The 18,085-nt window shown below is 42.5% G+C and overlaps 1 protein-coding gene across 1 annotated transcript in view; it reads right to left on the bottom strand.

Annotated features, from left to right (window-relative positions):
* The window catches only part of OTOF (otoferlin), a 137,450-nt gene that overhangs the window by 89,796 nt on the left and 29,569 nt on the right, over positions 1–18,085 (bottom strand). Inside the window, exon 2 of the mRNA XM_007938881.2 lies at positions 14,465–14,523. Coding sequence (XP_007937072.1) covers positions 14,465–14,523 — 59 coding nt within the window. The remainder of the gene's footprint in view (positions 1–14,464; positions 14,524–18,085) is intronic.

The following is an 18,085-nucleotide window of genomic DNA, read 5'->3' as shown; positions in this document are numbered from 1 at the left end:
CCCCATAGACATTCCTGGGATGTGTACCTGGTATTACAGGGGGACTCACATAGTAGCTGAGCCAAAGTTGCCACTTAAAATGTCATGAACCATCAAGCCCCACTCAGGGGCAAACATTGAGTGTGCTGGCTCTGTGTATGGCACTGTGGGGGTTCATGGAGGCAAGAGCATTTCTCCACCTTGCAGGAGCTCACTGGATGGTTCTGAAGATACACACAGACCTGCAGTAGCAGCCTGTGCTAAGAGCATTGGCAGAAATAAGGCACAGGCACTACGGGCAAGGGGTAGGGGAGAGGACCTCTGTAGAAGGGAGATCTCAGGAGCCTTGACCCAGTTTGTTAAATGTAGGCTCAGCTCTGACCTGGTTGGTGCTGGCCAGGCAGCAGAGTTCTGTGTCCTATCAGCCCCAGCGATCTAGTGCTCCATATGAAGGTTTCCCTGATGCAGGTTAGAGAATGACCTGGCTTATCCCCAGCTAGATCACTGCCTGGGCCTAGAATCTTACTAAAACAACCTGGGGCACAAAGGTCCCTCATCTAAGTCCTTAAAGGGACAGTCCTCTAGGTTTTTTGGAAGAAAATTAGGGTGTGTTTCAAAGCTTTAGGGTGCAACGGCAAGAGATTGCCTTGGGAGTTAAAAGACCTAAGTTTAAACTCCAGGTCCACTATCTTCCAACTGGTAGTTTTGGGCAACTCACTTCACCCTTGTAGGCCTGCTCTCTCACCTGTGAAACAAGAGTGTCACTAGATGACCTATTGTTGTTAGGTGCCATCGAATCAATATTGACTTGTAGTGACAGTCTTCTACTTCTAGCCTCTATTTAATACCAATTCCAAAATGGTTTCCACATCTTGGGTATCTGTCAGAGCAGCACCTCACTCTCAGTACCAAATTCTGTCTTAGTTTTCTAGTGGTGCTATAACAGAAATACCACAAGTGGATGGCTTTAACAAACAGAAATTTATTCACTTATAGTTTTAGAAGGTAGAAGTTAGAATTCAGAGCGCCAACTCCAGGGGAAGACTAAACTAGAAGTCTGAGTTCACAGTGCCAGTTCTAGGGGCTGGGTGGAGGCCCTTGGACCTGGGGCTTTAGCTCTGCCTTCCAGGCCCACTGGAGCAGGCTGGAGGCTTTTCCTGACTCATGCAGCTGGAGGAGCTGACAAACTCAAGATTGGCAGACAGTATAGCTGTGAAGGCAACAATCCCAAGATCAGCAGGCAACATGGCAGGCACCTGGTTCAAGGCCAGGAATTGGAGGTGATGACTAGGCCAAATGCAGGATACATTCCGTACATACTGGAAGCAGGCCATTCCCCAAAGGCAACTCCTCTTAAATTAATTAGCTGCTCATAGCAAATTCCACGATGAAGGTAATTATACCACATCTAATCTCATCATGAGAAATAACTACATTCAGTTGCCAAGACATTCAAAATCACAGCCCAGCCAAGTTGACACACAACCTTAACTACCACAGTGACTCCACATGACAGAAGAGAACTGTCCCCTAGGGTTTCCTTGGCTGTAATCTTTATGGGAGCACATTGCCAGGTCTTTCTCCCACAGAGCTGCTGGGTGGGTTTTGAACCACCAACTGTTCAGTTAGCAGATAAGCACTCAACCTCTAAGGTCCCTTTAAGTGTCCTTGCCTGTCCCTTGCTGCATATACCATGAGCCAAGCCTAAAGCTAAGGGTTTTTACATACCATCAGCCCTACTGAGCCCCCAAGTGCTGGGCACAGGCCTGGGGAACAGGAGCCAGTCCTAGTGAATGTCCATTCTTTTATTCATTCTTTCATTTGGCAGAATTCCCTGAGCTTGTACTGGGTGCTAGGACAGTAACCCCAGACTGACACATTCCTGTCCCTGTAGAGCTCATAGCCGGTAACTTCTGGGTGCAGGCAGAAGTGGACAGATGAGGCTAGTTTTTCCAACCCTTGTCTATTCCTAAAACTGATGACCTCTTCCTCCTCTGGACATAGATGACCTGTAGTCCATCTTTGCCTGTGCAGGGCCCATCTCCTCACTGGACTGAGTCCCTGAGGGCAAGACTAAGCCTTGTAAACTTTGCAAGGCAGTATGCATAGACTCAAAAAGCTAGACTTGGAATTCCAGCCTCATGGAATTAAGTTGCAAGAATTAAGTGAGCTTGTGCTTGATTACTAACCTAAAGGTGGTGGTTCAAACCTACCCAGCAGTACCATGGAGAAAGACCCGACAATCTGCCTTCATTAATAAGATTACAGCCAAAAATAATACCATATGGAGCACAATTTTACTCTGTAAAACATGGGAATTGACTCAATGGTAACAGTTTTTTTCCCCCATGCTTGTAAATCTCTCAGCATGTCCTGTACATAGTAAGTTCCCAGTGAATAACAACAGTTATTATTCCTACCGTTGCTGTCCTGGCCTCTCCTATGGGCTGTGGCCCACATAGGGCCTGAGTTAGAGCCAAAGTGAAATGGCCTGAGGTAGGCTCAGTGTGGCCCCAGAGAAGGGCCTCTGCTGGCTGCTGGGCTGGTACAAAAGCTGTGACATGCTCTCTCTCTCTCTCTCTCTCTCTCTCTCTCTTTAGTTTCTCCAAGCATTGTAAGTTAAATGGAGGGTCTCAGATTCCAGCCTCTGGGAAAGGAGACACCGTGTTCAGGCTCTATTTCCACCCATTGTTGTGTGAGCATTGTCTTTTTTCCACAGCCACTTCTCCCCACTCAGGTTCCTGAACCCAGCCTCCAGCAGCCCCTCTCTCCCTTGTCTGAGGGGAAGAGGGAGCCCCTCCCTTTCTTGGAGTCCCTTACTTGAGTGCAGCAAGGACAGGCATTTACTTTCTTTTCTCTTATTTCATTTTTCAGCCTTGCAATAGTCCTATGAGGCAGACAGAGCAAGTACTATGTCCCCATCTTACAGGAGGGGTATCTGAGGCCCATAGAGTTTGGAGAGCCAGGCCAAGATCACAGAGTTTAATACCTTTGCAAGGACTATTGCCCAGGTCTCACGACTCCCAGGCCAACGGTTTTTTGTACTTCACTGAAATGGCTCCCAAAGAGAAAAGACTTTCTGGGAAGCCAGGTGGCTTTTGGAGATTTTGGAAGGAGCAGCTGAGGTTCCTTTTCCAGGCTTGTTGCTGGCCGGTGCCTAATGAAAAGCTGGCTCTTTTAGGGACCACCCAGAGAAGTTCATGGTTTTTCCACCCCAGTGTTGGGAGAGAGGGCTAAGGATGGGTATAGTCCAGGACTCTCTTTGGGGGCTAGGCTGACCCAGGCTCCTCAGTGACCCTGTGCTTTGTGGGATGTGCACCTCTGACCAGGGATGGCTGTGTTGCCGGAAGCTTCTCAGAGGGGGAAATGGAAACTAGGGGTGTGGAAAGCCCAAACTTGCATGGGGGGGAGTCAGGCCTGGGAGTAGTGCTACTTTCTCCTGCTGTATCCAGAGCAGGGAGCTAAGAGTGTGGGCTTAGACTCCAGCTCAGTCATCTTGGGAAGAATGCTTACTTTTTGAGTCTGAGTTTCATCATCTGTAAAATGGAGGGAGGAGACCACTTGGTAAGATTATTGTGGAGACTGAATGGAAGAGGAATTGCACAGGAAGTGGCATAGTGCTGGTGGCTGCTATCATGATCTTCCAATGGGGCCTTCCCAGTCATGGGGCATGACCTGAGCATTGCAGGTCATTAGCATCCTTGTCCCCCCATGCCACTAAACACCAGTGGATTCTCCTCTGTGACAACCTATCCCCCAGTGAGCAGGTAGTACCTTCCCCAGGTGAGAACCTCTTATCCCCATCTTGGGGCCTGCTCTCTGGTCCTCCCCACATAAGTCTTTGATTTCTGTGCCACCTGCCTATCTCCCTACACTGACTCAGAAGCCACTCCTATGTTCCTATGAAGATCACCATGTGCTGTTAAGCCTGAGTTCCTCCCTCTGGGGTATCTAGCCTGGCAACTAGCACACATTAGGTGCTCAGAATGTGGTTGCATGGTCAGGAGCAGCAGAGACTGTGTTTCTACCTGACCCATGTTGAGCAGTGTTAGGAAGAGGAAGGACATGGTAATTAACTTTGAATGTCATGAATACATAGGGCTCAGGTTTCCCAGGGTGCAGTTAATGGAAAAGGGTGGCAGTGCCTTTGGAAGGGCATCAGGTTGCTCACTGGCTGGAGGCCTGGGCTGGTATATCCCCTGGGGAGCTTTAGTGAGAAGGACACTATGCCTGGCTGGTTAGGGGGTGAGGCCCAGGGAGGGAGGACTGCGAGAAAGTGGGCCAAGATGGCTTCTTCTTCACCCAGCCAGCCTGTTCCTTCTCTGGGGCTATGACTGAGAAAAAAAGAGAAGGGAAAGGGAGCAGGCAAGTTGTGTAATGGGGCAAGTCTGAGGCCAAGAAATCTAATTTAGTATGCAGTTCACCATCACAACAAACAATTATTTTGCTCATCATTTTACAAAGAGACTTTATACGCATCATCAACCCCACTTGACAAGTGTGTTAACTGAAGCTGACAGTCACATAGCCAGGAGTAGGCAAGAACAGACACCTTGGCCCCCTGCTCTCTACCCCCACACCCCCCAACCCAGCTCTGGTGATTCACTTTAAATGGAGGAATTCAACTGTTCCAGGGAGGAGAGAGGGGACCTACAAGGGAGCAGTGGCAACTTTGTCCCTAGAGTGACTAGAGGGAGGGCATGGCCTTGGGGCTGTGGTAGTCAGTAGTTGTTCCTGAGCCCAGCTGAGAAGGAAGTCCTTCCTTGTGGCTCTAATTCTGGGCCTAGTAGACACAACCACATTATGTGACTTGGGCCCTAGGTGAGGAGGAGATGGCTGGTTCTGGGTGGCCCCTCAGCCTGGAAGCAGCTCAGCTGATTGCCAGTGGCCAGAACTCAAGGAGAGCATTTTGCATGAGCCCCTTCTCATGCACAGACAGAGCCAGATGTGGGAGGCAAAGCCCAGAAACGAAAGAGAATTTCTGGGAGACAAAATGGAGCTTCTGGTTTTGGCCAAGATGGTGAATTAGGACTAATGGTTCTTGCCCCCAAAGTCAACCTTGAAGAAACTACAGAAGTAAGAGGAACATATGGATTTCAGGAAGTAAACAGATAAATGAAAGAACATGAGAAATCCAAGGAGATCAAAGACTGAATTGATATGTGTTGGGAGGAGGATGGAGGCTTTCCAGCTTGGCATAGACAGTGACTAGAAGTGGCACTGGTGGTGTAGTGGCTAAGACATTTGACTGCTAACCAGAAGGCTGGCAGTTCAAACCCACCAGCCACTCCTTGGAAGGAAGGTTGGGCAATCTACTTCTGTAGTGATACTGCCTCAGAAACCCAAGGACAGGTTGCTATGAATTGGGTCCAACTCAATGGCAGTGATTTTGGTTTGGTTTTGGTTGGAAGGGTCACTGAGAAAATAGATTGAAGTAAGCTTTGTAAGTTCTGCTCTTACCTTTCCCTGGTATTGTCTTGAGGCAATTGTTGCCCATTCCTTTACTAACACAATTGTGACTTCTAGTGGAGTGAGGAGTTGATAAAAATAGATATTGATAGTCCAGCTGCTCACAGTTTCTCTAACTGAACTGCCAGGGATAATTTATTACAAATCTAGATAGACTGTCTTCTTCTTCTTTTAAATTATGGTTTGGGTGAAAGTTTACACCCAACAATTTTCCATTCAACAATCCATACACATTTTGTTTTGTGACATTTACTGCAATGCCCAAACTACAACAGTGTTCTACCTGCTTTCCCTCTGCACCTACCCTTTCCCTTTGTTCTTCTTTCCCATCCTTTTCCCCCTTCCTTGCTCTATTCCTGGGAAAATACTGTCCTCCTGATCTCATATGCTTGATTGTTCTAATCAGTGCATATCCTCCTGATATTATTGTTCACCTTAAAGGCCTGTGTATCATTTAGCTGCCAGTTAAACCACAGGGGTTAAGTTCAGTGCCTAGCATGAAGGGTATCTAAGGGCCATAGTCTTAGGGGTTCCACCAGCCTTTATCAGACCGGTAAGCCTAGTCTTTTTATGATTCTGAGTTTTGTTTCACATTTCCCCCGACTCTGTCAGGGTCCTCTTATTGTGATCCCTTTCAGAGTGGTAGATAGACTGCCTTCTGTCATTGATGTTTCTCCAAAGTTTAAAGATGAAACCCTGAATCTGGTGGAGCCATCAACAATGTTTCTTTTATGACTGGGACTCACATCCTGGTGTGCATACCTGCCCTTCTCTTAAACCCCTAGGAACTGACACAGACTGATCTTTGTTGCTTCCCCAATACTTGTAACCAGACAGAGTAGTGATGCCAGGGGAGGTTGAACAAGGCAAAGTGAAGAGACACTTGAAGAGTGCATCTACTATAAAAGAAAGCCAGCATACTGTACAGTATATACCAACCGGAGCAGGATTATAGGACAAATGGACCATAAAGAAATATATTAGCAATACAGAACAAGAAATAATTTTTTTTTTAAAAAGGAACAAATTAGTAAATTTTAAGATCAATTTGAAGAACACCCCCAGAATACAGCAGGAAAAGATTTATAGACTAAAAATATAAATGCTAAGAGATATGGCAACTGGAAGTAGAAGTACTGACATCTAATAATAAGAGGTGTAGAGGAGAGAACTATATAAAAGCTGTGTGTAAGGAATATTTGAGAAAAATAATGGGGGTGGAATTTTCCAGTAGAAATGAAAGATGAAAAAAATCTTAGATTTGAAAGACATCACAAAATAGTGCAAAACGGGAAAGATAAGAAAAACCTAACTAGATACACATCATAGTAAAATTCAAGAATATCAAGACAAAGAATTATACTATTTTTTTCCCTCCAGAGGGAAATAAACCACCCACAAAGGTACAAGCATCAAATGGTCATCAGGCTTCCCAACAGCAGCATGGAATAATATGTTGGAAGTTGTGAAGGAAAAGAATTTTGAACCTAGAATTTTATATCAAGCAAATTCTTATTTAAATTTGAAGGAAAAATGAAACTATTTTCAGATTTACAAAGCTTTAAAAGGTATGCTGCACAGAGACCTAAGTAAAAACACTTTTGAAAGAAGCACTTCAATAAGAAGAGAAACAAATCCAGGAGATAATTCAAGAGATCAAAGACCTCAGTTAAGGTTATTGCTGTCTTAAAAAAGAAAAAAGAAAGCTATGACAAATAAAAGAAAGGGGAAAACACATCCCTAAGAAGCTAGAATTAAAACTTTAATCTAGACAATATCAACATTAGAGGTGAGCTGAGTGGGGAGATCAAAGAGGCATGAGAAAATATTAAGTAGTTGTTAATGTTAGGGGCAAACTATAATGATTGATTGTTTAAGCTATCAACAGGGATCTAGAAACATGAGTAAGGCTAACTGTCTGGAGAACAAAAATGAAATGTGTAACTTTTAAACTAACAGAAGAAAACCTGGTATATCTAACAGAAAATAGGAAGAAGCAAAACAGAAACAAACAAACAAAAAGTACAGTAAGTGGAAAATACAATATGGTGGTGGAAATAAGCCCAATAATAATAGCAGCTATCATAGACATAAAATGATTAAATTCAACAATTAAAAGACAGACACTTAGACTGGCTAAGAAAACAAGATCTAATGTTAGATGCCCTAACGAGAAGCGTTTATAATAAAAAACAGAAATATTGAGAAGAAAAAAGTATACCAAGAAAATAAAAGACTAATAAATAAAACAAGAGAAAAAGATAAGACAAATGAACCAAAATAAAGGCAAGGTAGCAATCTTAATACTTGAAAAAATGAAAATTAAGGCAAGAAAACATCTTAAGGAGCAATGAAGGATTTCATATACTGGTAGAAACACTAGGCAAGAAGACACAGCCAACACAAACACATGTTGTCTTTATTTGCCACCATCAACTTGATTCTGACTCCTAGCAACCCCATGTGACGAAGTAGAGCTACCCCATACAGTTGCAGTCTTTACAGAGGGCTCCAATCTTTGCAGAAGCTGAATGCCAGGTCTTTCTCCCACAGAGCCACTGGGTGAATTTGAACCACCAACATTTTGCTGAGTGGTTGAGTGCTAAACTGTTGCATCATGTAAGCTGCTTTATAGCATATAAACCAAAAACCAAACTCACTGCTGTCCAGTCAGATCCAGCTCATAGCGACCCCTCCTTGGGTTTCCAAGGCGGTATCACTACAGAAGTATATTGCCCAACCTTCCTTCTGAGGAGTGGCTGGTGGGTTCGAATTGCCAGCCTTCTGGTTAGTAGTCAAATGCCTTAGGCACTACACTACCAGAGCACCTTTAAAAACATATTGTTGTTGTTGTTGTTATTTGCCGTCGAGTCGGCCCCGACTCATAGCGACCCCTCCTTGGGTTTCCGAGGTTAAAAACATATAGGCAACTAATAATACAGCCTCAAAATACATCAAACAATAATTGATAAAGTTGCAAGGATAAATATATAAATCAACAGCTATAGTTGGAGATTTATTCTGAAACTGATAGATCAAGCAGAAAAAAAAAAAGCAGAACTGAATAATTGAGTAATATAATTAGTAAGCTTGGATTCTGATACATATATATAAAAGTCTGCACAGAACACATTTCTTTTAAGCACATAGGGAGCATTTCTGACCACGAATTCAGCTATAATAGAAGCCTCAATAAATTCCAAAGGATAATTATCATACAGACTATATTATATGATCATAATGCAGTAAAACTAGAAATAAATAAAATAATAAGGGGAATTAAAAACATCACATGTGTTTGCAAATGGAATATTACTATACAGCTCTTCTGCAACAAAGGAAAAGAAAAAAATATAGCAAGAAAATAAAAGACTGGATAAAGATCAGGCAAAGGAACCAAAATAAAGCTGACATGGCAATCTTAATACCTGACATGTATGAGCTGTTGAATGTAAAATGAATCTGCTTTGTAAAACTTCAACCAAATTACCATGAAAAGTTAAGGGGGAAAAAAAGATGGAAAGAATACACAGTCACTGTACCAAAAAGAACTGGTTGATGTTCAACTATTTCAGGAGGTAACAAGATCAAGATCGGATGGTACTGAAGGAGGAAGTCCAAGCTGCACTGAAGGCATTAGAGTAAAAGAAGTCTCCAGGAATTAACAGAATACCCATTGGGATGTATCACCAAATACATGCAGTGCTGGAGGTACTCACTTGTCTATGCCAAAAAATTTGGAAGATAGCTACCTGGCCAAACTACTGGAAGAGATCCATATTTGTGCCCATTTCAAAGAAAGGTGTCCAACAGAATGTGGAAATTATTGAACAATATGATCAATATTACATGCAAGTAAAATTTTCTGAAGATAATTCAAAAATGGTTGCAGCAGTACCTAGATAGGAAACTGCCAGAAATTCAAGCCTGATTCAGAAGAAGGTGTAGAGTGAGGAATATCATTGCTGATGTCAGATGTATCTTGGCTGAAAACAAAAAATACCAGAAAGATGCCTACCTGTATTTTATTGACTATGCAAAGGCATTCCACTGTGTGGATCATAACAAATCATGGATAACATTGTGAAGAATGGGAATTCCAGAACACTGAATTGTGCTCATGAGGAACCTGTACCTAGAATAAGAGGCAGTCGATGAAACAGAACAAGGAAATACTGCCTGGTTTAAAATCAGGAAGGGCTTGCCTCTGGGCTGTATCCTTTCACCATACTTACTCAATTTGTATGCTGAGAAAAAAATTCAACAAGCTGGGCTACATGAAGAAGAACACAGAATCAGGATTGGCGGAAGACTCATTAACAACCTGCAATATGCAGATGACACAATCTTGCTTGCTGAAAGTGAAGAAGATTTGAAGCACTTAGAAGATCAGAGAATACAGCCTTCAGTATGGATTACACCACAACATAAAAAAAAAAAAAGAACTATAAACCAAAACCATTGCCACTGAGTCGATTATGGCTCATAGTGACCCTATAGAACAGAGTAGAACTGCCCCCATAGTGTTTCCAAGGCTGTAAATCTCTATGGAAGAAGACTGCCTCATTTTTCTTCCACAGAGCAGCTGGAGGGTTCTTACATCTGACCTTTTGGTTAGCAGCCGAATGCCTTAATCACTATGCTACCAGAGCTCCTTCACCTCAACATAAAGAAAACAAAAATACTCACAACTGGACCAATAAACAACATCATGATAAATGGAGAAAAGATTGAAGCTGTCAGTGATTTTATTTTACTTGGGCTCACAGTTATTGTCCATGGAAATAGCAGGCAAAAAATCAAACAATGTATTGCACTGGGCAAATTTACTGCAAAAGACCTCTTTAAAGTGTTTAAGAGCAAAGATTTCATTTTGAAGACTAATGTGTGCTTGACTTAAGCCATGGTATTTTCAATAGCCTTACATGCATATAAGAGCTGGACAATGAATCAGGAAGACTGCAGAAAAATAATTGCATTTGAATTATGCAAAAAATACTGAATGTACCATGGACTTATAGAAGAAAGAACAAACCTGTCTTGGAGGAAATATGGCCAGAATGCTCCTTAGAACAGTGAATAGCCAGACTTTGTCTCTCACTCTTTGGGCATGTTATCAAGATGGACTAGTCCCTGAAGAAGGATGGAGTGCTGGATAAAACAGAGGGTCAGCAAAAATAGAGAAGACTATTAATGAGATGTATTGACATAGTGGCTGTGAAGATGGGCTCAAGCATGGAAACAATTCTGAGGATGGTGTGGGACAGGGCAAGTTATATTCTGTTGCCCATAGGGTCACTATGAGTAGAAACCAATTTGAGGGAACCTAACAACAATGTATAACTCTTGTGTTTAAAAGAAAATCATAAAGAAATTTAAGAAATGGTCAGAAATGAATGATTAGAAAACACTTCACATAAGATTTTATAGAACACAAGTACTATATGTTGAGCAAAAGTTATAGCTTTAAATGTGTTTAATAAGAAACAAGAAAGGTTAAAAATGACAAGTGTGGCATTCAACTCAGAAAGTTGGCAAAAGAACCACAGAGCAAACTAAAATAAATGAATGAATGAATCAATCAATAAAGTAGAGAACAGTAACAGCTATAACATGGAGATTAATGAAGTTACAGTTCTTTGCAAATATTAATAAGATAAATAGATGTTTAGATTGACGAAGAAACATGGAAAGAAGTTACAAATAAATGACATATGGGATTAAAAGTGTGAAATAATTATAAGTAAAATAAATATTTAAAAATATTATGATCCAGCATGTGCTAATAAATTTGAAAAATATAAACCTCCTAGAAAAGTATAAAAATCTAAAAGTGGTGCAAGAAGTCATAGAGAAATTGGTATGGTGTAAAAGAGCTCCCCTTTCAAAACAGTTTAGACTTAGATGTTTTTACATTTGATTGCTCCAGAATGTCAAGGAAGAATAAATTCTATCTTAATCATGCTATTCTGGAAAATTTTAGGCCAGAAAATTTTATGAGCATAGCTGCAAAAGTCCTAAATAAAAAATATGCCAATTGAATCTAACAGCGTATTAAGAAAGAATACATTATGAAACATACTAAAAGAGTAAAATTTTGGTCATTGCAGTCACTGTAGAAAAAGCATTTGCTAAAGCTCAACAACTTTTAAAAAAATATTTGTTGTTGTTTAGAATGTACACAGCAAAACATACACCAATTCAACAGTTGCTACACTGCAATTTAGTAACATTGATTACATTCTTCCAGTTGTGTGACTATTTTCGCCCTCCATTTCTGAGTTGTTCCCCCCCCATTAGCATAAACTCAGTGACAGATTCCTATCTAATATTTGGACTTGCTGTTATCAATTTGACCCCATATAGATAGTTCTTAAAAAAGCATAATGCTCAAGGCAGACATGTTTTACAAGTTAAGCTAAACTATTGTTTTAAGAAGACATCAGGGGATAGTTTAATTTGAAGATTATTTCAGGGCAGTAGTTTCAGGAGTTGATCTGGCCTTTATGGCTCCAGAAAGTCTAGAGTATATGAAAATTTGAAATTCTGTTCTGTATCTTCCCCTTTGATCAGAATTCTTCTATGGAATCTTTGATCAAAGTGTTCTGTAATGTTAACTGGACACCATCTAGTTCTTCTGGTCTCATGCCAAAGCAGGCAGTTGTTCATAGAGGCAATTAGCCACATGTTCCATATCCTCTTCCTGTTTCTGGCTCTCCTTCTTCCTCTGTTGCTCCAAGTATATAGAGATCAATTTTTGTGCCTTGGGGAAATTTAGGTGTTAAAATATTTGTAATAATGTCCTTTGACAAATTAGACTTTGTTTTTTGACCAAAGAATTGATCATTTCAGGATATTTTGACAGTGACTGGTATACTAGGAAATGTTGAGGGCCACTTGGTTTGATCTCATTTTATCTTTCCACACATTTCCCCAACCCTCTGCTGCAGCCATATATGTTATTCATTTCCTTCTAATTGCACTGGGCTTCCCTTCTCCTAGGATGGCTTCTGCCCTTCTATTTCTGCTGCATGAGTTCCCATCCCTCACAAACTAGCATCAATGTCTTGAGTCCTATGCATCATTAGCCCCAGTCCAGTAGGTTGAATTGAATCATCTCTCTTTGCTCCCTTACAGGATTGTTTAAGTTTTATTACAGCATTAACCAAATTCTGCCTCTATCAAAGGAAGCTCTGCACATGCTGTCCCACCGCCCCACCCCCACTAGACTACAAATATTCCATGAAGGCAAGGACCACGCTTACAATTTTTGTTTTCTATTGGAGTTGTCCAATATAGTGTTGTACATATAATAATCACTCAAGAAATATTTATTAAAGCCAAAAAATGCTACAGGCACAACAAGAGATGTTCTAACTCATCAGTAATCATGGAAATGTACATTAAAACAGCAATAATATACCACCATTGTGTGCAGTTGAGTCCATTCCAACTCACAGAGATCCTATAGGACAGAGTAGAGATACTCCATAGGGTTTCTTAGGCTGCAGTTCTTAGGCTAGATTACAGCATAGGAAACCTATGAGTAAATTCTACTCTGTCCTATAGGGTCACTATGAGTTGAAATGAACTTGACATTTCACAACCACAACAACAATCTTTAGGGGAAAAGATTACTAGGTCTTTTCTCCTGCAAAGCAGCTGGCGAGTTCAAACCAGAGACCTCTTGGTAAGCAGCTGAGCACTTAATCTTTGTGCCACCAGGGCTCCTTATAGAACCATTAGGTTGGTAAATCAGAAAGCTGGATATCACCAGGTGTAGGTGAGCAGGTGTGAAACAGCAGTCCTCTTACATTACTGGTGGTGGTACAGGCCCTGGTAGTATTTGATCAAATCAAGTGCATGTGCATTCTATAAGCCAGCAATTCCAGATCCTGCCGTAGACCCCAGAGAAATGCTTAGACATGTCCAAAGGGACTTGCATCAGAATATTCATTGCATTTCTGGTGGTACAGAATTGGAGGGGAGTGAATAGATGAAATGTGTAGGGTAATCAAGTCATCCCTGAAATTTTCCTGGTTTTTACACTGCAAATCCACATTGTAGGAACCCTTCAGTCCCAGACAAATCAGGATGGTTGGTCATTCTAATAATATGTGTTGATAAGCCCCATGGAGTATTATCAGCATGTAGAAGCAGCAGATTAGCAAGGCAACATCGATGGGATATAGAAACAGTGAAAAATAATAGAAAATGAAACATATAACACAGCACTATTTACATAAACAAAAATTATATGCTTACAAGGCAATGCTACAAATTTTGCAGGAACACACAGGAAATCAAAAGTTATACACTGAGTATATTAGAATGGTTATATATGGAGAGAAAGAATACAGGGATAAAAGAGAATAAATAAATCCATACATAAAAATAAGAGTGAGATCTTGTAGAGAACAATGAGATAAAGTGCCATAAACTGAGGTATATGATTTTCTTAACACTCTGAGTAAAAGAAAACAAAAACTTTCTGGGGAGACACTGTGTGTGTCCCAGGGTCTCCCTGTCAGGGAGTCCCTAGAGGCTGGGATGGGAAAGCCACCCCAATGGCCCTTACAGAAAAGGAGATGAGGTCTCCGTGAGACTGGCATTGTTTGAAGTCCAGGTTTGGGTAGCCTGGTACCCTGGGGAAGGAATCTCCTCCTCTAGGCCTGGTTGGCCCTCAGCTGGTGGCTCACTTTCAGACCTACAGCGCCATGGGCCTTTCTCCAGAGAGAACAGAAAGGCCCTGGAAAGGCAGCAGACTGTTGAGTTGGGCCTGGACCATCATTCTCTGTGTCATTCACACTGTATTGGCCTCTCCTGTGCAGAGGCTTCCCAACTCCCTCCCACCACCACCTGCTCCCAGAAAGCAAAGGAGAGACAGGAATTCTGAGCAAGCCAGTTCCCCAGGCTTTGGGGTCAGTGCATGCCCTCAGGGGCCAGGGAGGGATTCTAGTTCTCCTTTGGGCCAGGGCTGAAGAAGAAATCTTGGGCTGTTCCAAGGACATCCTACCTCATCAAAGTCAGCCACATCTTCACAGTTCTCCAGGATCCGGGAGTAGAAGGATTGCCCTATGTGGGGGAAAGAGGAAATTTTAGAGTCAGCTCATTGGACAACAAGCTTGGGGCCAGGAGTCAGACCTCCTCTACTTGGTAGCCACCATTATAACATTTGAATTCACAAAATACTTGTTATTAAACAAGAAACTTCTTATCTTGCACAGTACTCTTCCAGATGAGGCAAGTTCCCTGGAAAAGTCTTTCTTGATCCTCTCAATAGCCTCAAGAGGTAGGCAGGTCAAAGGCCATGGACTCCATTTTACTGGAGAAAGCATGAGGCTAGAGAGAGGCAGACCTGGGCATAGAACCAGGTCTCTCTTCTCCACCATGCTGCTGCCCAGTGGCTTTCTTGGCCTTTCCCTGCAGCCTCCCCAGCTCTGCCAGCTTGTCCTGCTCCTGCTGCCCTGGCCTCCAGTTGCCTTGAGCAGAAGCTGGGCCAGAAGCAGGTAAAGGCCCTATGTGTTGAAGGTAGGTCCCAGCCCTCTTTTGTGAACATGTCTGCAGCCATGACCAGGGGCTCCTTCCCAAATCAGGCCATGGACAACCACTCAAGTCCTATCCCTTCTTCTGCCTTAAACTGAGGACCTTCACTTTTCTCTACTTTCATCTTTGATTATTTTTTTCTTTTTTGTCAGTCTCGTTATTAGGTACCATCGAATCAATTTTGACTCATAATGAGTGATCCAATGTGGCCCTGTGGGGTTTTCTAGTCTATAATCTTCACAGAACAGATTGCCAGGTCTTTCTTCCATGAGTCTCTGAGTGGGTTCCAAAGGTAACAGCTCTTAACCATTAGCGCCACAAGGGCTCCTTAGCAGAGAGGAAAGCTTCAAGAAGTTTCTCTCCTTTACTTCCCTGGTCCCTGCTTTCCCTGCCGGCACAAGTAATAGAGAATTTGTGGTATGGACATATACTGTTCCACAGCTGCCCCTATCCTACCTTTACATACAACCAATAGGGCACATGCCTGAAGAACAACTAAGGTAAAGTGGCCCTCTTTCCCAGGCCTGTTTAGTCAGAACTAGCCCAGGTACTACACACTGTCATTGAGTTGATTCCAACTTATAGCAAACCCCCCCCCCCCCGTAGGGTTTCCAGGTCTGTAAATCTTTACACGGAAGCAGACTGCTTTGTCTTTCTCCTTCAGAGTGGCTAGTGGGTTTGAACTGCCAACCTTTTAGTTAGCAGCCCAATTCCTTAGCCACAGCACCATCAGAGTGCCTTGGCCTAAGTACAGGAGGAACACAAGTTAGTAGATTTGTGATCAGTTATCAGGAAAGTTGAGGGCAGTTTGAGGGGGAGGAAGTGGGCAATGTGTGGATGACATTGGCTCAGTTCAGTTCACTTTGAATAACACTCCCTGGAGTGTTAGGATATTGTAGACTCCAGGGAGTGTTATTCAAAGTGAACTGACCTCAGGATGCAGGTATGGACAAAATGCACAGGATCCTGGCCCTTGAGGATCTGTCTAGTAGGTCGCCACTTCAATACCATACAGTACATAGTCCAGACAGAATTTTGCACAAGGTACAGAGTAGTACAGAAAAGGCCAGATAAGTGCTGTCTGGGGCATGGGGGCATGTGGGAGAGGGTATAATTTCTCTTTTGTGAACATGTCTGCAGCCATGAGGAGAATCCCAGGAATTGGATGATTTTTTTTTTTTTATAAATTACTATTATTTAGGATTAATTTCTTATCCTCTGTCAAATCTAATGTGAAAAATAGCATGTATAATAGTATCTTGTTTATAAAAATAAAACAAAACCCCAACAATCTGCATATATTTTGCATGTAAATAGACAAGGATCTCAAACCAAGCCCTGGTGGCACAGTGAATAAGAGCTCGCTACTAACAAAAAGGTCAGCAGTTAGAACCCACCAGTCACTCTGTGGGAAAAAGATGAGGCAGTTTGCTTCTGTAAAGATTTACAGCCTTGGAAACCCTATGGGGTCACTATGAGTCAGAATCAACTTGATGGCAGTGGGTTTGGTTTTAGTTTTCTCAAGGCTGAACTCTGTCCCATTATGGGGGTTAGTTTGGGTTGTCACTAATGGGTAGGGCTGGGGATGCAGGAGAGGATGTGGTGTAGGGGAAATCACACTGTGGTCTCCTTCTTGCAGAAACAGTGGGAGACCCCCATAACTGTAGGAAAGGCCAAGAGGAGTTGAAGGCAAGCCCCCCTGGGCCCTCTGCTGAGATGGGGCTGGGGTGGGTGAGGAGGACGCTCAGCAGAACAGGTTTGTTCTCCCTGGAAACCAACTTGCCTCTTCTGACCTCAGTTGCCTCATCTGTATAATAGGAGGGTTGGTACCGAGGTCTTGGAGTTCCTGGGTGGTGAAAATGGTTAATGCACTCTGCTGCTAACTGAGAAGTTGGAGGTTTGAGTCCACCCAGAAGCCCCTCAGAAGAAAGTCCTGGCCATCTGCTTTGAAAAACCTGCCACTGAAAACCCCGGGGAGCAGTTCTACTCTGACACACATGGGGTTGCTATGCGTTGGAGTTGACTCAATGGCAATTGGTTCACAGAGATTTCTAGGGTTTGTCATTTTTATGATTCAAGAGATCCATACAGGGGTCCCCTCTGACAAGGAGGGCAGGGGTTTGATGTCAGATCACCTGAAACAGAGGAAGTCAGACAGAAGGTCTGGGGAAGGTATGAGTGTGTTTGTATTTGGGGAGTGTGGCTTATGAGGGAGGGGACTGCATCTGAGATCATGAAGAAGAAGCCATAAATAAAGCCCAGAAAGTGGATGTTATATAGACAAGATAGGAAAGAAAGAATCCTTAGCTCTAGCTGAGAACAAAATAAAAAATCAGAAAGAAAAATCTCATCAGCAACCCCAAGGCAGCCAGGAGAGGAGAGGGAAGAATGAGAGATGGTGCCCGAGCTTCGAGCTTCTTGTAATTTTTCCCACAGGTAACACACAGTATAAATTGAGAATCAGGTAGAGCATATTTGTGCATTGGGGCTTCCCTGAGGGCCTGCAGTTCTGTGTAATCAAAGGCTTTTTCATCCTGGAATATCTTAATAAACCTCAGGGATACCTGTGCTCAAGTGTCTCCTGGAATGAAAAACTCAGCAACTCAGCCAGGGAGGAAGGTGAGGAGGGTTCTCTAAGATGAGGTCAGGGTTCAAACATGCATTAAGCCACTGAGACTCACACCCACTATTGTATGCATATTTTCCATAGCCTTGTTAGAGAGAATGCAGAATACAGTGAAATTAGCCACTGTAGAATTTATGCACCAAGGCTGTTTTGAAATGCAGTAAAACTGTATTCATTTGCAACTTCAATATTCAGACATGGTGAATATTCTCAATTTATCTTTGTTATTATTGTTGTTAGGTGCCTTGAGTCGATTCTGACTCATAGCAACCCTATGTACTACAGAAAAAAAACACTACCCAAACCCGTGCTGTCCTCACAACCCTTGCTATGGGGGAGCCCATTGTTGCAGCCACTGTGTCAATCCATCTCATTGAAGGTTGTGTTGGATTGGGTTCTCTAGAGAAACACAAAAACCAGCAAAGTGTATATATATATTTATAGAGAGAGAAAGAGAGAGAGAGA

The sequence above is a fragment of the Orycteropus afer genome, unplaced genomic scaffold (genome assembly GCF_000298275.1).
Source record: "Orycteropus afer afer isolate SDZICR_OR568_19922 unplaced genomic scaffold, OryAfe1.0 scaffold00054, whole genome shotgun sequence".
Classification (NCBI taxonomy): Eukaryota; Metazoa; Chordata; class Mammalia; order Tubulidentata; family Orycteropodidae; genus Orycteropus; species Orycteropus afer.
Note: the sequence above shows the minus strand (reverse complement) of the source record. Positions and strands in the feature narration are given on the sequence as shown.